A 22433-nucleotide genomic window follows, 5' to 3' on the forward strand; every position below is an offset into this window, starting at 1 on the left:
CAATGATTTTTCAATTAAATGATACGCCATCATAAACCGAAGGATAATCAAACCGGGACAATGTATATAACATAGGCTAACCCGCAACAGGCTGAACACCAAAAGCCACTGTGCTTAGAAAATGGCCTTGGTGTTTTGCACAATAGAGACAGCCACACGACGAACCATGACCAGTCCATCCAGTTGGCGAAAATGCGTGTGTGTAGGATGGGGTATGATGGTATGAAGGCAGTTGCGATCGAGTAGTTGGAGTAAAGTATTGCTGTGGAACAACCCAGCCACGGGAATATGGTGGCGGAGGGTTGGAGTATGCCCATGGGCCAGGACGGTAATAGTCAGGCGTATTAGGACCGCTATGAGGTGCTGAGGGCGGCGAGTAGTCCGGTGTGCTGGAGCTTAGCCAGCTACCTCTCTGATATTGTGGGGGGATTGGCCCATCGGGGGAAAGAAGGGTTTTGTGTTGAGCAGCGTGCTGCTTTTGGATGTTTGTGTCAATAGGAGTTAGTGTACTTCGTGACTCGTTGATTCTAGCTTCATTCTTTGCGCGCCAAGTATCCCAATGAGCTTTCCATGACTTGAAACCTTCTTGTTTGTTGTGGATGCGGGTATGGATCTTCCATTCAAACCCAAATAGCCATTCCAACTCCATCGAATTCAAATCAGCTACCGGTATGTTGCTAACTTCGGCCCATGAGCGATTTTGAAACGTATTATCGTCGAGAAACTTGCTACCAAGCAGTAGAGCGGTGGTGAGCATGCGGTAGACTTCAGAATTTCCAGACTTGTACATTTCAGCCGCTGAAAGCATCCGCATCCTACACGCCAAGTAGTAGAGGCCTAAAAGAATGGTGGACCTAGGAAGCCGGGTTGAGGAGAGAATCTGAGAGACATATTTTCGGAATTGCGAAGGGACTCCTGTTCCTGGGTACACGCTTCGAGCGAAGTCAATATCTGCAAGTACAATCTTGGAGATATACAAAGCATACATTCCATGGGCCATTTCCGCCACGAAATCAGACATCTGATCCATTTCATAGTCCAAGTGGGCCGCGACACCTCCCGTAAGCTTCTCCTCTTTAGGCTGTGAGTCCTGTTGGATCCCTATCTCTTGCTGTTGATACTGAGGAGGAATCGCGCTATCCATCGGGGGAAGTTTCGTGTTTGAACGAATGGGTGGCAAGATTGGAGGATTCAAGGTGCCATACATGGTATGCGGTTGGACCTGGTGATTCACCATCGTTTGAGCGGAACCCATATCCCGACCTCCTTGCATGGATTGCAACTGCTGTGAATGGGCGTTCATGGAGCTATGATTCGAAAAGTTGGCAATCTGCGAGAACTTTTCGATGAAATCATAGCCTGTTTGAGGATATCTCAGGCCAAATGCAGGGTTGTTATGCTGATAAAACGGCGTCTCAGCTTCCAAGCGGTTACCGACGATATGGGGCGGAGTGGGAGGGAAGATGGAGGTAGAAGGGAAGAAGGACGGCATGATGGCAAAAGTAAGCCCTTTCGGAACGGGGTGAGGGTAGTCGAGTGAGAGGAGGCTGTGTCCTTGGAAAACTGTTGTTAGTAATTCCTATGAACGAGGCACTTCAAAACCTCCCAAAGGGATCAAACGATGTCGAGCTTAGACTGACCGCCTACTGGTCTACCACGTTCCAAACTGCGAGGGTCCGTCGACAAGCGACGAGCCCTGGGCTCTTCAAACGTCTTCACGGGGTACAAGAAATGTCTAGAACAAGCTACATTGGATGTGTGTCGACCCGGTAACCAGAACGAACTGTCAAGGGTCGAGGAAAGAGTTGCGGTGGACTAATTTGAGCGAGGCGTTCAGAACACAGGAGGAATAGACACGAAAAGAGCGAGTCTCAGCTGAATGTATAACGACGCGATAGATGTAACAATTCAAGGAGGTTTTGAAATCAAAAGTTCGTTAGGTCGGAGCTTGAGGTTTTCAGATCAGGCAGAGGATGAAAAGTTGGGGTAAATTTGGGCGAAGGGTGCAACATAGGCAACGAGACTTAGTGAAAAGCTCGCTAGAGTGGACGGGAGGAAAAGGTCAAGAGAACAGAGTAGAGGGAGGACGGTTTTGGGAGGCTATAAAGGGAGATAGAAAGAAGAGAGTATGAGAAGAGGAGAGATTGGAGAAGAAAAGAAGAGAGGATGGGAGGAAGAGAGGGAGAGAAGGAACATACATGGGGAGGAGGAGGTTTTGGTTTTCTGGAATGCAGAGAAGAAAGTGAAACTGAAAAAAAGCGAAAAAGAAAAAGTGGCCCAGAGGCAAAAGGCCAGTGAGCAGTATTATTAAGACGGAGAATTTTGGCTGGGTACTGTACGGACATTACCACGGATACCAAAATTACGTGAAATATACGTGTCGTTACGGAACAGCGGAGCGCGCTACGGTACGGGAAAACCATAACAACGCCGATATAAAATACCTGGTACCTAGGATACAACGAGGAATACATAGGAATACACCGGGAAAAACACTGGGTTAACTTTGGCCGAGGCGATTCTATGATTATTAAGACGCCAAAACAGGGGACCATCATTGTTGGGAGACTCTGGAGGTTATTACTATTAATGTTGGCTGTCCTTTGGGGTTGGGAGAGGCAGACAGAAATTGTCTTCTTCCTTCGACTTCGGCTGCGGCTGGCTTGTTCCAAGGTTATTCTTAGACAGTGAGAAGAAACACCCTCGCCTGTGCCATTGGCTTTCCCCCGTCCCTAGAGGTCCTAAGAGAAAAGAACTAATAGTGAGCAGTGGTATCAAGGTGGGGAATTGAGACCATCCAAAGGGTCTTCGTTCTTTAAATTCCGTTCCGGAAACATTCATGAAACCAATTTCAAACTGTCATGGAACTGAAGCCCTGGGGTTATAAAAAAAAAAAAAAAAAAAAAAAACCAGGAAGAGAGGGAGATACAAACATCTCCAACCGGCCGCAGAGGATAAGATCCTAGGGAAACCTTGAAGGGTTAGATAGCTCATTCGTACCAATGGCTTGACGCGGTGTTGTGTGGGCGGGATAGGAGAAACAGATTCCCCGTTTCCGAGAGACATTGAGTTAATTAAACAAAATGGGGGTCGAAGTGAAAAGCTACGCTAATCACTGCCCCATCCCTAGTCTCTGGGCTCTAGGCAGGAAATTCAAGCTTGAACCTCCCATGCATCCGTTCTTTTCTTATGCATTTTTTAGACCCCTTGCTCAATGCTCATGACCTGAGGATGGATGGTTCTAAATTACCACCTGCTATTTTTCGTGTCGCCAATAAAAACCCTTGCTCTGAGCACCTGAACAGTCGAAAATTTCACATCTTGTAGACGCTGACCGCCGCAGCGACTGCAACCCGATGATAATACCCATACTAACATTATTAATACCCCATCTCATTCGATGTCCTAGTTGGCCTGGGTGGTTCAAGATTGACAGGCCCCACTCGTTCCAGACGTATATATGATGTTAGTGTATGTATTTTAAGGCATTGGTATTATTACCATGGCAACCATCTGTTAATGAGGTTTTAAATCCTCAGGGTCCCTCCCTCTCTTCCTCTTTCTTTTGAAGTTCAACTGAACTTGTTGCCTATATGAAGATGCCGTCAGTATCTCCAACCAACGTTAGAGAAGACAAACTATTCAGGGATCCAGAACATGACATGTGTCTCTCTAAAAACAAACATAAAGTTGGCATATTGTGGACTCGTTGCTTGGGAGGAGAGGTATTCCTGATTTCGTTCCAGAGGCGTGAAAGGAACGACGAAATGATGACTACAATGTATCTCTGCGTAGCCAAGACGACGGGAAATCCACAACTTGCGTCTTGAGAACATGAGCCAATATAGAATTTTCCCCTTTCAAGCATACTCATGTGTCGAAAATTTGCAACACCATGAAAACAGCTTAACAGCACCCGTTGGACGAAAGGTTCCGGCTTCCGGGTCATACCATTGAAGGGGCAAGCCATCCAATTGTATCTCTTGGGCTTTAAATCTCTATGTAAACGTCTAAACTGGAAGACCAGACTGGATGCAGGTAGGGAAAAAGGTGAGATTTTTTGACGCCAACAGCAACAACAATTAGTAATAACATTTTGGCGGCAACCTTGGAACTGTTCTCTTTTTCCTCTTCTTTTCTTTTTTAAACGTCAGATGCCGATTTAACCCATACCCACCAACCCATACAAGCGGTAACCTTGGAATGTAAAAATAGTACAGAAGTTCCAAGGCTCACTCCATTCTTCCCATAGTTACTTCATGATACATCTCGAGAATATTGGCCACAAAAACCAGACAAGGCTACAAGTTGTAGTTTTTAAGTTAGACCTGACTTCGAGCTGCTTCCCAGGATCCCGGGATCTTTGAGGAATAAAGTGAACATGAAAAACATGAGCAAATATTAAAAGGCGAATCATAATGCAATGAAATCAATGGTTCCCTTCAACCACAGTAGACAGAGCACCCGAGATTGGTACGCCCTCCATAAGTGGACACTGGTTGCTTGTGGCAACCAGCTAGCTGCAAGAAATCTGGCATTGTCCGCCCAATAAGATGCCACAGAACAGCTTCTTAGCAACAAAATTGTTGACTGTTGCGCCCTAGAAGAACAACAGGAGTATCCATCCAATGTCATTTTCTCTTTTTCTTCAAGCCAAGGGAAAAGTAAATTAATATTCAGATCGTCCCTGATATTTCCAGGAAAAATTGCTGTTGTATCGAATTCTCTGGTTTGGTCTTTTTACATTTTCGTTGCAGGATACGGGAGCACAGAGTTCGTAAAGCGATGCGTCAGCCCTCAGCTTCGCCAACATTTCCAGCCTCTAGCCTTCAGCCTTCTTCTCCCCGTAGGCAGATTCAAGGGTGCGCATGATACGGGGTTGGATCAGCGGCACTCTATCCCCATGTCAAATATGCGGCTCCTTCTGGAGACACGAAAGGATGTACTTGTTTCAAGCTGTAGGCACCCGCGTTGGTACTGTTCAAAAGAGAAGCAGCTGTGCATTTCGGAGGCAGGTAATTAAGCGTACATACAATACATACATACATTTCTCGCATATCTACATTCCATCAATCAAGCAAGAAACGTTAGATGGAGGGATGGCAAAAGAAATGACACGTAGCCTCGTGGGATGTATATCTCGGCTGCCTACGGCGGAGACAAGTTGAACCAAACCACGCTTCCTGCAAAACCTCAATGATGAATGATCAGGTCATAATGGCTTATATAATCATCATGCGATGCGCATCTTGGTAAAGTTCAGTTCTGCAGATCTTTTACACTTCTCATGTCTGTATACATGTGGGCAGCATTGTTCATGCTCAGATCTGATGTGAACTTCAAGAGATGGCTTCTGCACTTCGAATGATGCTGTTACAAAGGGTCTGTGACAATGCCACTTGACTCACGTCAACTCCTGCTAATGTATTGCCCTCATTTCGAGAACCCGCTGATTGCTGACAAACCTAGGTGTGTGGAAATGAAGTTATATCTATAAATCTTGGAACTTTTCTCAAATATCAAAATCCCGTTGAAAAATTGGGGCTGCAAAATATGGTTGACAGGCGGAAAGGCGCAAGTCATTACCAGAAAGCAGTAACTATTAGTTAGTTATTTAGTGATTGATGCGTAAGCAAATATATGCATGTGACTTATGTGCAATGAGTGACAAGAGAGACTCTTCCAATCTACACATCATCCCATGGTGTTGTGCTATGTCGATTCGAGGGGACCATCACCAAAACCAACACTCGTATTCTTGTCAATTGTTTTGTTGGTATATCCTTTTCATCTTCCAACTGGATAAAAGTCCCTCTATCCCGCATACCATCCGACATTTTATCAACAAGTATGATGGCGCTTAATCTTTACCGTATATGTGGTTTCAGCTGGCTCAATGTGATCGTCATCCACAAGGCGATCACTGGGGAGCATGATGGCACGATCAAGTTCAGATTGGTAAACTTCGATGGCGGCTTCGTATCATCTGGCGCAGATAACTAGTTTGCTGAACATGTTGAATTTTCCGCATAGCGAGATTAAGGCGGCTCGGTGGCCCAGGCTGAGGCCAACGTTGCCATTTTACGGTGAGATTCATGTTAGATATGGGAAAGGGTAAATGTACTGGAACTTGAGGATTCAAAAAGGATGGAGGAGAGGAAGGGGGCGAGGGAAAGCTACGCGTACTAGCCGGATACCACTTCGAATAATATCGGGAAAATGGCGAATGACTGTTTCAAATTAGCTGGGCACTGTTTTCAAATAATCGTTAAATATGGGGAGAAAGGGAAACAATAGGGGGTTGGAAAGGGTTAAAAAGACAATTGTTTACCGTCTCCCTAGGATCCATTATCTTCTTCGACTCAGACGCACAGATGCAAAAGACCACAATAAAAATATACCACAGGTCGAACGTGCTCGCGTTCGCATGGACATATTCCCACCGCGCTTTCTTCGTATGTATTGGATGCCCGAATAGCCAAAGCAATCGGAAGGGCGGCAATGTACATCATCACCAACACACTGAATTGGAGGGTAAGATTTATTTCTGCCAAGTTGAAAATCGTGGTTCCTGTGTGCCGTGTTGACGCTGCTGGGAACAGCGAAGCCACTATCCGCTTCCCAAGCGTCAATTGGGCTTCTGCTGGGTTGTCGAGGTCCAGAGTCACAATATGTATTTATGTCCGCGAAGTTAAGGAAGAAGAGAACCTCAAAAGAACCCAGGTCGTTGTGCTGAAAAAAAAGGAGGGTGGTATCGACGGGGGATACTTTACGAGGAAATTTTATGGCTCTTTGATAGAGGACGACTTCGGAGCAAGCTTGAACATGGTTCAGATGATGAAGCGGAGGAAACAAGGGTAGCGAGTATTTCCTACATAGCCTAGGAAGCTCATGAGGATCAATGGCCATTCCGCATCTTGGAACGAGGATCATCGAGTTCGGAGTGAGCGTGAATCCAAGATTACTTATCATCGTCTGTGAGGAATAAAATCCCCTACAGGTTCGTTGAAAAGTTGGCGGTTATATATTGATGAGTATTTACCACCACACAGGGGGATTGGCCACATTCAACTAAATACTTCGGATGTTTCGGGTCTGCATATCAGATCCAGCCGCCTATCGCGCCAAAGAGATGAAGATCGGAAAAGAATGCTTTTCTTGTCAGTCCATGGCGCTCTTGAGATCTATAACGGATGGATGTGTATTATCAGTAACGATATTGAGTAAAAGCTTTAAACTACAATACTCAATTCGGCCCAATTTTCTCTATCCGCAGTGGTTAAATTGCGGAATTGAGAATTGCGTCCCACAGTTGCATGAGAAGACAACGACAGGGCAAGAAAGATGCTGGGAAAGGGAAACCTCTGATCCGAGATGCTGTTGTTTAATACTGGACCTAGACCTCCCTTCGAGCACAAAGATGGATGAAGCAACCCTTTCGAGAGTGCTGGCATTGGACACTCGAGGACCTGCTCTTTAGCCGACGACTAGCTGAGAGAGACCTTCCGATGCTGACATCGTTCGACTTAACGATTTCTTCATCGCCACTGAATACTTGATCAACTTTCACTATTGGCCTTTCTATTAGGATAGAAGTCAGCTTTCGGTTTTACTTGATACATTGGATCGTACTTCTTGTGGGATGGTTGGTCTTCCATTGGTGGGAGGACTGGCCAGCAAACTGATATACGCGTACATCATGTGAGATGGTGCGGCTAACGGGCGGTCATGCCCAACACTTCTAACCCCTCTCGCGCTCATGTGGTGGTGGGACATGTAAGGCCTTCGATTTATCGTAGCCTCGCACATCAGGCGCAAAAGATATGCTTGTGTGATGTGGGTTGACATTCTGGTCAGGAACCTCATTTGTATCATTTGCATTTGTATTGCTACCAGTTGATTCCCTGGGTTAACGAGTTAAACAAGAACAGAGATAGCTGCATTGGCAATGCCCCTACACATTTGGAGTAGTGCTTTGCCTCTTGCCGCCACCAAAGGAATCGCTGATTGGGCCGGCTTCTTCTACTAACACGGCCCCCTTTCCCTCATCCTCAGGGAACTTGTATGCATGGGTTTCCACGTCCAGACGGCGTTGGGCCTCAGAGGGTGCTATTCCCAATTCAGTATTACCAATGTGTTTTGGCCAGTGGAGATACCAACTTGATAAACCATTGCACTGATTTTATTGACTCTTCTGCGGAACCAGCGTAAACGCACAAGAACCACGGCAATATTTATGAATCCCAGGTGAGAAATAAGTGGGATTATATAGGTGAACAGCTGTTGATAGGTCTTTAAATCCCTGATGTCAAGGCTGAATATTCGCTTGTATGAACAGTTCAGACGCACATAATTAGTACACTGGCTAGGTGCTCCAGTCCAGCCGTTGGGGAATAGGGGTTGCGCTGTCTCAAGTATTCAGACCAGATTCTGCGGCAATTGACGCCCCGAAGAAATATGCATCAATCGCTTTCATATTCCCCAAAGGGATAAAGAACGAGCAGAGAGGAAATGCCTAAGCTAAAGATATAGGCATCTAAAATAATCCGTAGATATCATTAGCCAGAATCGGGAGGTTCATTGCCGGTTTGAGACAGGGCCACGAACGATGGAGAGTTATGAAGTTTGATGGAGGTTTCCCCGTGGTATCCACGAGAGAGAACCCGTTGACCCTGTTGTTTGTCTTGACTCTTGCCTGAGAAGAATTGAGAGGATTGATTGATTGATTGACTCAAGTTGACGTCCGTATTCCGCACGGGCGCTATGTAACTGATCTAACTACTAGCCTTCTTAGGTATGTTAGGCGGGCCTCGCCTTTCTGCACGCTCATCACCACGTAGGTTGCGCTTCCCCGCCAGTTTGTGCTGTGCTTACATGCCGTATGAGGGATTTTTGGACGAATCGAACAGAGATTAAAGGGAAGCCGAAGTTTTCTTGATTTAACTAACCATCTTCACAGGAAGAAGGATAGTTAGTCAGGTTGCTATTATTATGCAGAAAATAACATGATGACAGTGCAGTTGAGACTCTTGGTTTATGTTCCCATCAACATGAGTGCCAAGTAGTTATTCCGGTTGTACAGTAAACCCTCGCTATAACGATTTAATCTTGGAAGCCAATTCAATTCGTTATATAGAGGAATTCGCTATATAGAGGTTGAGCGTTCAAAGGATGCCCCAATATCCTGCTGCTGCTGATGTAGGAGTTGTCAAATGTATGTATGATACTACATATATGCACATGCAGATACCATGCATACCACAGGAACCTGCTTTATGCTTTGTGGAGTTTCTGATAAAGAATTCTGATGAGAAAAACGATTCATAAAGTAGCCCAACTCTGTGATGGTCTTGCTCATATATCCAGACCGTCAAATGGATTAAGTTAGCTGATCCAGGAAGTTGTGATTGAGGGATGTTGGCAGGCAGAATAATCACGCATGTGAAAACAGAGAGCCCTATTTTATGCGCAGCGGGGAACTTGCAGGAGGTTAAATGTTTGAGGCTGAGAAAGGCGCCGCCGGAAGGACCAAATTAACTTAGTTACCGGGCACGGAGCACCATGAGGTTACTGTATAAAATATTGCAGTTGTCGGTGACTATCTGAATTCGCTTAAATGTAAACATCTGTGGCAATTTTGCCCGTTATTCCCACCCCTTATTATTATATAGCTACCTGCCTGGGTAGGTATATGGAGACTAAAAACACCAAGAGAGTAGAAACCGTTCGATAGTCAAATTGCAGAGGTATCATGAATATGAATTATGGGTTCAAGAGTACAGTACATACTTCCCGTGGATTTTGCGCATTCTCTCTCTGCCCACCAACAGAAGTGGAAAGATGAGATAAACATAAAAGAAAATGTGGTATTTAAGAAACTACGGAATCAAGTCGTCACTTTCGATGGCTTCACCAAAACCAATGGCCACCCAGAGAGATGCCATTAACCATGAACAGGGGAAAAGAAAGACAAGTAGATCCTTACACCCCACAAAAAAAGAAAAAGAAAAAGAAAAGGAAAGGAAAGAAAAGAAAAGAAAAGAAAAGAAAAGAAAAGAAAAGAAAAGAAAAGAAAAGAAAAAAACCCTTTCACCCACCCAGCCAGACTCCACATGCTCGACATGGAAGAAAACCAGAGAAACAACATTGAACATAAATGAGATTTTGTATGTCCCTTACAGAACGTCCAGATATCAACATTTAAAAAAAAAAAAAAAAAAAAATCCAAAACCCAATAAGACCAGTGACAATTAATACATAAACCCGGCTTCAATCTCTCCCCTTAAATTTGTATCTCAGTCAAAATCACGGAGTCCACGCATAATTATATCCCATGGGCGCTCTAGATGCATCCTCCGTCTCGGTTCCCCAACGTCGTTTCCACTCCCACTCCCGGACTGCTGCTTCGCGGTACGCAACCTTGCAGTCAGGTGGTAGTTGCGCTAGGATCTCCGGACTCATCTGGAACATAGGGTTATAGCGGCCTGTCGAAAGAGTAATTAGTCCATTCTGACCTATGTCTTGTGAGTCGCCATCTGGCCCAGGACGACTCAGTGTCGAGTCTGGTGGTGACTCATAGAGGATATCGTGAATTTCAAACTTGCGGCTGAAAACGGCGGGGACGGGGGGGAAGATTGTTGATGCGTTTTTCCGGGCGGGTTTGTCCTTTTCAGCTTTGACAGAGTGGCCATTGGGCGGCTTGCTTCCATTCCCGGCAGGGGTTGCGGGTGTGTCTTTGGAGAGACCGAGGGCAGCTGTCGAAGCGCTGCGGAAGAGCTCGGATTTGTCTGCTTGGCTGGATTCTGGGGGGGAAACAACTTCCCATCGGAAATGAGTGGGTTGCATAGTCCTGGGATAGAGCATGGTGTTTGTATGGATATCATATTGTCCGTTGAGATTCTCACGACGAGCGGCTAGGATAGAGGAGTTGAACCGACTGTAGCTAAATAGTTAGCAAGAAGCTCTGTAAAAAAAAATTAGTATCTAAATGAGTGGTGATAATGTACCTTGCTTCTCTGGAATGCTCAATCATCCAATTATCGTTAGTTATCACAACCTTTCGTTTCTTTGGATCCGTGATTTTCCCCATTGGCATGGGCACCGAGGGAGCTCCAGAATGATATACACTGCTGGCTCCGTGCCAAGCAACGTATCGATTCTTGTCGTATGTTTCCCCTGGGCCTGGGAGTTTGTCTTCGGGCACAGCAAGTTCACCTTCCACGTCGCCTCGTTCCCTAGCAGCTTGCGCAGAGTAGTCGTCGATAACTTTTCGTCCACCAATAATTATCTTCGCACCAAACTCGCGAAATACTGATCGAGCTGTTACGACACCGATGGCACGCCCTTTGTAGGAGTGGGGTATAAGCTCTCTCTCAATGAGGTCACGTTTCGCGTCGTCGTCAATGATGATCTTGAAAAGAAGTTTGTGCTTTTGGAAAAACAGGTACGAGTCGCGAAATCCTATGCAACGCGCCGGCTCTGTTGAAAGCATGTAGAGTCTTTCACCTTTGTTTAAAATCGTGAATGTCCGCACCCGGTATTCTCGACCACCAAGAAGATTCCCCAGCTTGTCAACTTTTGTCTCTCCCTCTGGGTCTTCTGGAAGGTCAACCTCATCATTGACAACGTCCATCATATTTCCTTCTTTATCTATGGGGACTTGCGTGACATGAGAAGGGCCGCCTTTAGCTCTTCCCCAGCGTCCACCAGCTGACGGGCGACCTCGACCTCTTCGCTTGACGGGTGTTGTAACTTCTGACCGTGTCTCCCCGGTTCCGTCATCTGTGACAGGGTGTCTTATTTTGGGTGGGCGACCAACTCGACCTCCGCGTTTTCTTGGAATAGCAGATACTCGACCAGTTTTTATGGGGGTATCTGGCGCAACGGATGACGGACGTTCAGATTCTTCAGCCTGTCGTTCTGTTTGCGATCCCGCCTCATACTCTTCCGCAGCCGGGGTATCATCTCTCTTGTCGGGCGCATTCCCATCGCTGTCGCGCGGACTAGTTAGGTTGGATGCAGCGTCAACCATTTCTTCTTCGAGTTGTTGCGGAGCAGCTCCTGATAGACATGATTTTTGAATTGTGAGATTAGATGGACTTTTCCTTTTTTTCTCAACCCAGATGGTTTTTCTATAAATTTTGGGATGGAGAAACTAACTCAGCGATTGTGCAGCTGCCTGTGCAGCTGCCCTCTGCTTTCGAGCCATCGCGGCGTTGAGACGGCAAAGATGGTCAACAACTCATATAGGCCCTGCGGTTAAGTATGAACCTAGATCAGTAGCTTGTCAATTGGCGCAAAGGGGTGGTGCTCAGCTTCACGCGGGCCCATCACAAAGTGTTGCTGGCTCGGATATTAGGTTTTTCCGAAATGCGAGATCATGTGACACACATACTTACAATATCTTCACAGGGCTAAGTTCATATAGCTAACAAGCAGGAGACAACAGTCAACCTCTTACAAGGTTCTACAGGTTGGCTCTCTTATGTTTATACCATCAGGTGCGGGTTGATTCTATCTTCACTTAAGCAGAATATGAAACAGATATATAGTGAATACTCTGCAGGTGTTCTTCATGCCCCTTCTGGTTACTCTGGACCTGACAGCTTGTCGGAGTACGGAGTAGAGTAGGGATACAGTCATGACAATCAAACTGAGTCAATAGTCAGAGCAGCTGCAAAAGTGCTTGTGATGGATTAGGATTCCGGTTTTGATAATCTGCAATCTACTGATACAAATCCTACCTTTAGTTGGAGGATCATCTTTATGAAAATACCCCTTTCGTTGTCGGACAACCAAATCACGTGACTCATCTTCACACCATAGTCGTTTCTCATAGCGTGGCAAACTCTGCAATTAACCAAGCTTGCCAATCTGTCTGTTTACTACATGTACATTTCCGCCATTTCCGCCATTTCAAACTGTAACCTGTAATGATTCTTGGTATATTCTTATTAAGAAAGAGATCAAGGAATCACATTCAGAATTCGTGAAATGGAAGGAAATTTCAGTTTCAGATTTGCACTGACAAACTTCCCTGCTAACCCTGCTAACCTTCGCTCTCCTCCCCTTCATGACCTGGCCGATTTCAGACTCCCTTTCCTAAAACCGATACATCCCTAATGCTCGCACAACGAAAACTCAATATCCATCGCCCTAGTCTGCTCCACAACAATCGCCTTCCTCTCCTCCATAAGCTCTAACTGCAACTCCTTAGCATCCCTCATCGATATTGGAAAATCACCGATATGAGACACAACCTCATTGGCTAACTCGGGTGGCAGTTTGCCCGTGATATGCTGCCAGGGTACTTGTTCACCCCACCAATCGCGCCTCTGGCATGGAACATGAGCCGAGGAGATGATGTGGATGTGGGGGTCGACCAAGAACAGCGCGAGGATTTTCCTATGGCCGGGTTTGGAAGGGTCTTCAAGCTTGAAGGGTGAAACGCGGTGCTGGAGGACGTTTGGGAAGGTTATCAGCCGGCCTTCTTTGCATACTACGTCCCCAACGTCCTGCAGTGCTGGGCCGTTGTTTGTGCACCCGAACACATCCGTTAGCCATTGGTGATGATCTTGTTCGTATGATATCTCGTTGGCTTCTTCCGGATCGGAAAATTGGCGGAAGCCAAGACGGCTTTCAGAGATGTTCGCGCTGTCGTAGTAATATAACGCCGTAGCGCATATGTGTTCATTCTGGGAATTGGACTTCGTTAGCGTCTCTATTGATCAAAACGAAAAGCGAACCTGCAGCGGAGGCGCTTCGTATGATAGTTCTGAGGAGATGATGCATACCAATTGGCCCTCTACGTGCCATGTACCCCCATTATACCTAGGTTTTTCTGGAGTGAGATGGATGTTTGCAAGCTTCACGATAACCTGAAGCCCCGTACTTCCAAAGTCGCGTTGCAAGTCAACGAGTATTTCTTCGCTTGGTGGGGAGAATGTGTCAGCAGGTTCTGGGAGGACAGTTTTCTGAATCCGAACTTCCCACTCAGATACACGTTCCTCATAATCATCCTCGTCTTCGTCAGATTCTTTCTCGGGCTTTGGATCAGTTTTCATGGCTTCCTCGTCAAGTTCCTCTTCGCCGCAATCATATGGTATTCGTATGTAGGGGTCCCGAATTCTCGAGGGGGTTAGGGTTCTGTTCCACAATGGAACTGCTTGTTCGATAACTTTTTCGATCACATCATATAAGTCCCAATGGTCATTTGGGTGTAGATTGTTTATGTAACTGGTGATCTTGCACTTGTGATTTTGATCATTGTTATTTAGGGCTTTGTCTTCAGTTGATGCTGAATCTGCCGTGAATTCCACATCGCAAGGAAGCCACTGGAACTTGTTGCTATATGGATTGTGCATGGAACCATTTCTAGGAAGGGATGTTGCTGCACTATCCTCACCAGTGGGTGGGATTGGAAGCACTTCCCCACGTCCGGCCGCGGAGATTCCTTCAAGGACACTTAAAACGGCACCTTTGACAACCCTTGTCCGGCCATAAACAACTGGAAACAAGGAGGGATGCACCAGATCCAGGACAAGGTTATCTGAACCGGGATGGTAATCCTTCCTGTTCTCTGGAACATTTTCAAGGCTGGAAGCAGCAGCTTTGAGTGCGTTTTTGAGGGACTCTGAAATTGCGGTGTCCGATTTCACAACGCCCGCGTCGTAAACCAGCACATTTCCGCTTTTCTTGAATCCTGTTGTTTTGAACTGCAGTTCCTTGATAACCCAATCCATCATGGGCCCAGTCACGTCCATGTTTTGATGCGCAATCGACTCCTCCTTCCATTTCTTCGTGATGTTTTCCCAAAATATCTAATTGCAAGAGTTAAAATAAGTGATAGTAAAATCGTCAATGATGAATCAGATTCAATAAACATATGGGGTGTTTTATTATTTCTGCCGCTCAGAGAGTATGCAATAAAGGGGGTAATTAAAGCTGGTGCGGAGTGCTGGAAGGAAAGGGTATAGGCACTTTTGTGTCCCAGCCCGGTTTGTCAGTTATGCTATTCATAATCCGAAGCATGGTGAACTCTCGCACGGGGGTTAAACGTTGCCTTTTTACATGTGAGAAAACATCAGCCTTTGTGTAACCTAAGAGCGCAATTAATTGATGACTACTATCTTAAGAGTATAATACTTAAAATTATCGTCGGGGTCAGTGTCGTCCAAGAGGGAGGGAAACAAGCCGGCAGCTTGAGACCCAAATGAATATTTTGGTCTATCTATCAGTGTATTGGTAACATAGTCTCTGGCACGGGTTGCCCTCAGTGACTGCGCGTCGGTTAAATTGAATCCGAAGCCTGGAAGCTTCAGAGGGAGAGACTCAGGCTCAGCAGCCATAATTGCTTGTGGATAGATTGCGATTTTGTCGAGGTGGGGTTACAAAGGAATGGTACAATGGCGTTGGATTATGTGCTTTGATGGGTTGAAAGAAGAGAATACGGATTTCTTCTGAGCCAACGGGGATATCAGCTGGGGTATATATACTGTGGTGCGGTAGTCTCGATAATTTGAACGCAGAGCGATGACACGGGGGAAACACAAGCCATTGGACACTATATGCATATACATACAGGGACCCAACACCAACAAGACACAAGCTATTACTCAGGCTTCCAGTTAACTAACTAGTTAACAGGGTGGTTAGTCAAGACAGGCAGCTCGCCGGCTGAATGTTTTGTGTAATAAAGAATTGAGTTTTGCGGCCAGCCTAGATCGAGTTTACCTCGCAGCAACATATTAAAATAACCACCATCTTAAAGCGCAGGCTGCTAAGGGTTTGCCTGCCTAATGGAGAAGAGGAGAGATAAGTATAGTCAAAGTATATCTATGAATAGTCTAAACGAATAGCTGTTTGTTCAGCGACATTTGGTAAGTGGCAGTATAACTTTATTGTCACCCCTCCTTATTCGGGACCTTGTGGTAAATAGAATGCACCCCGCCCAGCTTCTTGATATCCATCTGTTTTGCCACCGGCTTTAGTTACCCCTGGCTGTTGATTTAGTTCAATTCGATCCCTTGCTTTCCACTCACCCATCGGCCATTATCTATAGAAAAGAAAGGCCTGAGGTTCTATCATTCGACATAGAACTGAGGCACGGATTTCCAATTCGTCGTGGAAACAATATCAAGGCACCTTGGCCCAATTAGTTATTCGTGCTATCAAGTCATGCTGGGTTCATGAAAATTTGTGAAAAAAATCCTCCTCAGGCAAGCCAAGAACGTGCCTGAAATCCCGGTTCATGGAGAATTAGCCATGCTTTAAATTTTTCTTTTTATTTTTATTTTATTTTATTTATTTATTTATTTATTCTTTTTTTTTTTTTTTTTTTTTTTTTTTTTTTTTTAAATAATAATAACAGCTCAAATGCGTATTTGATGTTCTGGTCAAATGTAACTATGGAGAAATATGTCATCCAATGATTCTCGTGGAGTTCTTCAAAACTAGAGAACAGCTGCGTGTGGCAAATCGGTTGTATGGAAGTTATTCCCGATGCAATGGTTGAAAGTGTTTGGATGCCGGTAAATGGTTCGGGGGAATCATCCCGTACAAGGATTCACAAGAAGTTCCATCTGAAATCCTGTACTCTGTTCAAAGGGGCCCCCCAATCGACGATGACAACATGACCTATTGTTGGTGGCTGTTTGGGGCCGCCTGTGGCGTTGTTTTTTCAACAGATCTGTCAGAGAAAAGCAAGGCGGCTGAAGCTGAGTGATGTTACCCCGTAGTGGCGGGGTGGAGATTTCGGATGCAGAACCGCGCTGTTTCTCTGAAGGTGATGGGATAAAATAGCAGACAAGCACACAGCTCCGTTACAGACTAGATATTGAGCAGTTCAGCTCCGTTGCAGACTAGATATTGAGTAGTGAGTGGATTGTGACCTGGCCCAGGCGAAAATAATGGGCGCGAAAAGGCGCAATATCAGAGCACTCTTTTCAGCAGCTTGGAAACTTCGTTAAACTCTCTCCCTCTCTCAAGCTGTTCAGTGGGGCTGATCACTATTCAAGTATCCATGAATGTAAAGTACAGTAACAGCTGTATATCAGTAGGTAGTTAACAGGTTAACTCTCTAGATATTTCTCCACGGGCAGTTTAACACAATCCATCCAGTGGACCGAAGATACTGGCAGCAGGTGGCAGGGCGTCATGAAGTGGATCGACCAGTAAAACAGCCAAAAGAGCCTGGCAGGAATCGGAAGCTTGTTGCTGGCTGTTGTTGTATCTGTTTGGCCCGCTTAGGCATGGTTCTGGTAACTAATCGCCCAAGCAGGGTAACTAACTTTACGAATAAGAGTGATGAGTTAGTTACCTAGCTGCCTCGCAAGTTGCAACCCCTCCTCCTCTCAGCAATTGACGGGATTGAAGGGTTTCCCCAACTGTGTGATTCGGAGGTCGGAAATGCACTCTTTTCGGTATTTCTTGAAAGGGTCCGACTCTCTGCATGTTAGATTGGTAGTTAACTAATTTGATCAGTTACCTAATAGGCCTACAGTTAACGAACTGGTTGATTCGTTAAACCAGAAAGAGTTGAGTTGGGGGAGAGGAAGAGAGGGACAATTTGATTTGTAGGTAATCATAATTTATAACTCACAAGTTGGGCGGAGGCTGGTTTTCTTCGCCTCCCCCTATTTTTAGCTGTTGGAGATCTGTGACTATCCCGATTGCTCTTCATCTATATTCTCCTCTCCTTATGATATCAGCAGCAGCCTCTTCTCTTCTTTTTTATGTCGACTCCCGAGCCGGCTCTCTCCTCCTGCCACCTCAATTTCCTCATCTTCTTTGCCTTGCATGTACCCTCACTGAAACTGCTGATGATCCCCGTCTATTACTCCTACGTCTGGGTATGATGTGATAATACTCCTCTTCTCCGGAGGAACAGTGCATGTGTGTACATACAGACAAACATACACCTCTCTTAGAGAGCTCTCTGCTCTCTCTATCCTCTCGTCGCTCCCTCACTGGTTTCCTACAAAGTGCCTAACAGCTGCCTAACGCCAACACTGCTCTATTATCTTCCACTCTCTTTACAAACGCAGTTCCAAGGTTTCTCCTCCTCTACCTACACTCTGCCCAGTCTGCCCTGCCTTGCGCTGGTCCAGCCATCCTTTTCGCCGTGTTTTTCAGTCTCCGCGCTCAGCGCTGCACAGGATCTATTATTATTTAGTTAACTGATACATTACCAGCTAAAGTTGACTGCTCCTCCGTGCTCCGTATCTAGCCTGTAAGTCAACCCAAAACTCACCGCTTGCCGGTCCCCACCATCCTCATCCCTAATCCCTTGCAACATTTCCTGGCCCGAATCTGTCCCGCAAACTTTGCTAGCTTCCCGGACAAGTCGATTTTTTCCTTTTCCTTTTCTTTTCTTTTCTTTTTTTTTTTTCGTGTTTTTCTCCTCTCTTTCTCTTCCACCCTCCCCCCTCCTCCCCCGGTTCTTTTTCTCCCTTTTTTTTTTTTTTTTTTTTTTTTTTTTAGGATTTATTATTATTTTGAAAATTCAAAGATGGTCCATCGATTTTTAGTGTTTTACGTTATATACAGCCAATTTACTTTCTGGCTTTTAGCGTTTTATTTAAATATCATTTAACCTTTTAGTTAACATTTTCGACCTCAGTCAAAATCTTTCTTCTACATTGTATAGACTATTCCTCCCTACATCGCACCCAGGAAGTTCGAGTTACGTTCTCTTTCGACCTTGCAATTGACTCAACCATCCATTCTGCTTACACTTCTTTGTTTTGAGGTTCTCCAGCTATAGCTGATAGCTGGCAGCGTTTAAGAGGAGTGTCAGCCTCTTTTAGATGGAAGATGGCGGGTCAACGGATTCATGCGGATTTGCTGCGAGAAGTAATGCTGTGAGTTTGCCATTCTTGATTGATTTTTTTTCTGTTTTTCTTTTTCTTTTTCTTTTTCTTCTTTTTTTTTTTAACACAAACCCGCGGACTGTGTGGCAATGGCGATGAGCGGTCAAGTTAGGGGAACCGAGCCTTGGATATTCATGGGTGTTTGTTTTCTTTGGGAAGGGAAATGGTTCCTCTTCGTATCGCAACTACCGTTTGGTTGTTGGTGCATGAAAACATCATCACCCCTTTTTCTCTTCCCATCATACGCCGGGTACATCGGGAGTTTTCAAAGCTAACATTCAACAGAGAAAATGGTGACGGAATAGGTTCTACAACCCCACCAAATGGGATCTCCACGACACCAAATCCAGAATTCACCGATAAACGTCTCCCAAGTATAATACCCAGCTATTTTCAGGTTCGTGGTTTCGATTCTATTAAAGAATACGATTCTCTTGCACATCCTCAGGTTGAAATAGAGGCCGAGGCTTCCTCTGACACTGACTCATTATCTGAGTCCATTGTCATGCTGGAACGAGATCAGCCCTCCCCATCTCAACCTGAGAAGCCATCAGAGGAGGATGCGTTTTCGAACATCAGCTCGTTACCTAACCCTCCCCTCTCTGCTTCTTGTTCCATTCTACAAAAGGAACCAGAAGAAGCTGAGAATGGCGCGCCTACTGAGAGAGGAATGGGTTCTATCTGCCGCGCAATAAAGAACCTGCTGTCGCAGAATTCTTTAAAGATTGGACGGCACACATCAGATCCTGTTCCTTGCAGCATCTCACACGATCCTGTCCTTGCATCTCACTTTGCTAATCCATGTCTCCCTACTTCCCCAACCTTATCTCCTTCTAATCAATCTTGCCCGCTTTCCAATTCGTCTGAAGAGCTGGCGAAGCTGACTGCCAATCAACTACGAAAGAATACACCCCCGCTCACCCCACGAGCAATGTCATCGAATGAAATTCCTCAAGCGGACGTAGTGGCCCGTTCTCCTGCTCATAGCCATCCTGAACCGCCAAGATCAAGCCTGCAAACCCCTAAACCGTCTTCTTCTCACTCTACCGCCTTATCAGAGAACCAAGGAATTCCAGTAGGCTCACTCAAGGGGAAATTATCCGTCAAAATATCTGAGGGAAGGGGATTGCGCCCGAGCTCTGATCCTTACGTTGTCTGCGTCTTTGAGTTGAATGAATACATTTCAAACGGTGCTCAAACTGAGGAGCCTATCGAATTCGAGCCCGAGAATGGAACAAATGAGACACTATCATCTGTACCGATCCAACGATCCAACAGTGATTCAGGTCGCCCCATGGCTATCCCAATGAAAAGTCGACAAAGTAGTAACAACAGCTTGTTGGATAGGCATGACCATAAGGGGCTAAGTGAGGTTACGGATCCTTTGTGGAATCATGAAGCCGTTTTGTGCGTTTGTTTGGCTTCTTTTCTTTTTTACCCATTATCCTTTAATTATTGGCAACGCCTATGCGCGTCCTTACTTAACTGACTTGCTTTTAGTGATGTCCTTGGGGATGAATCTGAAATTGAAGTTTCGGTTTACGATCGATCGAACCACGAAGCGTTCTTGGGTCACGTAAAGTTGCGTGTCAGTTTTAAGGAAGATAACAAATTAATAGCAGGATGGTATCCTCTTGTGGTTCGTGATCGCGGTGACGGCTATGTGTCGGGAGAGATACATTTAGAAATGAGCTTTCAGAAAACAGACAAGAAGCAGTTTGGACCAAATGATTTCCAAATCCTTAAACTCATAGGGAAGGGAACGTTTGGGCAAGTCTATCAAGTGAGAAAAAAGGACACCCAGAGAATCTACGCGATGAAGGTCCTTTCCAAAAAGGTGATCATTCAGAAAAAAGAAGTAGCCCATACACTTGGCGAAAGGAACATCCTGGTCCGGACTGCTATGACGAATTCTCCTTTCATAGTTGGCCTCAAATTTTCTTTTCAAACACCCACAGATTTGTACCTTGTCACAGACTACATGTCTGGAGGTGAGCTGTTCTGGCATCTGCAAAAAGAAGGGAGATTTCATGAAGCTAGAGCGAAGTTTTACATCGCTGAGTTGATACTAGCTTTGCAGCATCTACACGAACATGACATAGTGTATCGAGACCTCAAGCCAGAAAACATCCTACTTGATGCAAATGGTCACATTGCGCTCTGCGATTTCGGTCTATCCAAGGCAAACTTGACCAAAAACCAAACGACAAACACGTTTTGTGGCACAACAGAGTATCTTGCCCCAGAAGTTCTCCTTGACGAACAAGGTTACACAAAAATGGTGGACTTTTGGTCATTGGGTGTACTGGTTTTCGAAATGTGCTGCGGATGGAGTCCGTTCTACGCAGATGATACGCAGCAAATGTATAAGAACATCGCCTTCGGGAAAGTGAGATTTCCCCGTGATGCTCTCAGTTCTGAGGGACGCAATTTTGTCAAGGGCCTCCTTAACCGAAACCCGAGGCATAGACTTGGAGCTTCTGATGATGCCAGAGAACTTATGGCCCACCCCTTTTTCCACGACGTTGATTGGGAGGCCTTAGGCAAGAAGAACGTGGCCCCTCCGTTTAAACCGAAATTGAAATCAGAGATGGATACCTCCTACTTCGATCCGGAGTTTACAACTGCGCTGGATCATGCGACCTCCCTAAATGCACGCGCCGCTGCACTTGCAGCTGGCGCCATGCCAGCATCAACTCCCATATCTCCGGGAATGCAGGCCAATTTCCGAGGATTTACATTTGTCAATGAAAGCTCTATGGACCAACATATGAAGGATGTTCATATGGAGGGAAGTTACAGGCCAGATGATACCTGGGTAAAACAATCACACCGTCCCATAGGTAGTGGAAGGGCAGAACATCGTATGAGCGGCATTGTGAAAACGAGCGAACCCACTGAAGGTGCTGGTATTTTTGGTGATGAAGACTACCACTTCGATATGCAGTGACTGCCTCATACTCTACCTACCTAAATAGCCCTCCAAGAAGAATGAAAGAAACAAAGACAAACTATGGGACATCCGATTCTTGTGTTGCACATAATGACTTCTTGTCTGTACATGATCAGAACGAATATTTACCTTCCCTTTTTATAACTATTTTCTTATTTACTTTTCTTTCGCCCCTTTCTTTATTAATAAATGCTTCATCATTTTCATGAATGCATGTGGGGTTATATGATTTTTTTCGAACCCTCCGGAGGTGTTGCCAATCAAATCATTCTATGAGTCGCAAAGCAAAGAAAGTTTCTTTTTTTGTACCCGTCTTCACATATCCAAAATGCTTAATGATGCCTGTATGCCTCGTCAATGCTTTCCTTACCTGATTTAGACACCGTTTTAATCGCAGTCCCAGCCTGAGGTGCCGTGTTTCTATTATAACTTTATATATGTGCTTTCGAGAACACTTTTTTCCCACTTATTTTCAGTACTTGCATTGCGTTGCATTCGATTAACTGTGGGGAGAATCTTCAAAAAAAGAGGGGGCGTGGAAATTTGATATTTCCCTTCATTTTTCCTCATTGAATGAAGCTTTGTTTTGCCTGATTTTTCTCCCCTATTTT

The 22433-nt window shown here is 45.3% G+C and overlaps 6 protein-coding genes across 6 annotated transcripts; 2 read left to right on the plus strand and 4 right to left on the minus strand.

Moving 5' to 3' along the window:
- Positions 1–76: 76 nt before the first annotated feature.
- PAAG_01918 (hypothetical protein) lies at positions 77–1492 on the minus strand (the record flags this gene model as incomplete). Its single annotated transcript, XM_002795984.1, has 1 exon — positions 77–1492. The coding sequence occupies one exon, from the start codon at positions 1490–1492 to the stop codon at positions 77–79; it is 1416 nt and encodes a 471-aa protein (XP_002796030.1).
- A 5009-nt stretch (positions 1493–6501) lies between these two features.
- Positions 6502–6861, plus strand: PAAG_01919 (hypothetical protein; the record flags this gene model as incomplete). The annotated part of the gene is made up of 1 exon (XM_002795985.2): positions 6502–6861. One exon carries the CDS (start codon positions 6502–6504, stop codon positions 6859–6861), a length of 360 nt encoding a protein of 119 aa, XP_002796031.2.
- Positions 6862–7396: 535 nt separating this feature from the next.
- Positions 7397–8476, minus strand: PAAG_01920 (hypothetical protein; the record flags this gene model as incomplete). Its single annotated transcript, XM_015844487.1, has 6 exons — positions 7397–7581; positions 7747–7904; positions 7959–8109; positions 8157–8314; positions 8363–8372; positions 8425–8476. 6 exons carry the CDS (start codon positions 8474–8476, stop codon positions 7397–7399), a joined length of 714 nt encoding a protein of 237 aa, XP_015701491.1.
- Positions 8477–10305: 1829 nt separating this feature from the next.
- On the minus strand, positions 10306–12208 carry PAAG_01921 (hypothetical protein; the record flags this gene model as incomplete). The annotated part of the gene is made up of 3 exons (XM_002795987.1): positions 10306–10936; positions 11007–12060; positions 12160–12208. The coding sequence occupies 3 exons, from the start codon at positions 12206–12208 to the stop codon at positions 10306–10308; spliced, it is 1734 nt and encodes a 577-aa protein (XP_002796033.1).
- A 910-nt stretch (positions 12209–13118) lies between these two features.
- PAAG_01922 (hypothetical protein) lies at positions 13119–15347 on the minus strand (the record flags this gene model as incomplete). The annotated part of the gene is made up of 4 exons (XM_015844488.1): positions 13119–13694; positions 13794–14819; positions 14980–15061; positions 15145–15347. The coding sequence occupies 4 exons, from the start codon at positions 15345–15347 to the stop codon at positions 13119–13121; spliced, it is 1887 nt and encodes a 628-aa protein (XP_015701492.1).
- A 3611-nt stretch (positions 15348–18958) lies between these two features.
- PAAG_01924 (serine/threonine-protein kinase sck1) lies at positions 18959–21819 on the plus strand (the record flags this gene model as incomplete). Its single annotated transcript, XM_015844489.1, has 3 exons — positions 18959–19059; positions 19155–20276; positions 20370–21819. The coding sequence occupies 3 exons, from the start codon at positions 18959–18961 to the stop codon at positions 21817–21819; spliced, it is 2673 nt and encodes an 890-aa protein (XP_015701493.1).
- Positions 21820–22433: the final 614 nt, after the last annotated feature.

Source organism: Paracoccidioides lutzii (genome assembly GCF_000150705.2).
Source record: "Paracoccidioides lutzii Pb01 unplaced genomic scaffold supercont2.4, whole genome shotgun sequence".
Lineage (NCBI taxonomy): Eukaryota > Fungi > Ascomycota > Eurotiomycetes > Onygenales > Ajellomycetaceae > Paracoccidioides > Paracoccidioides lutzii.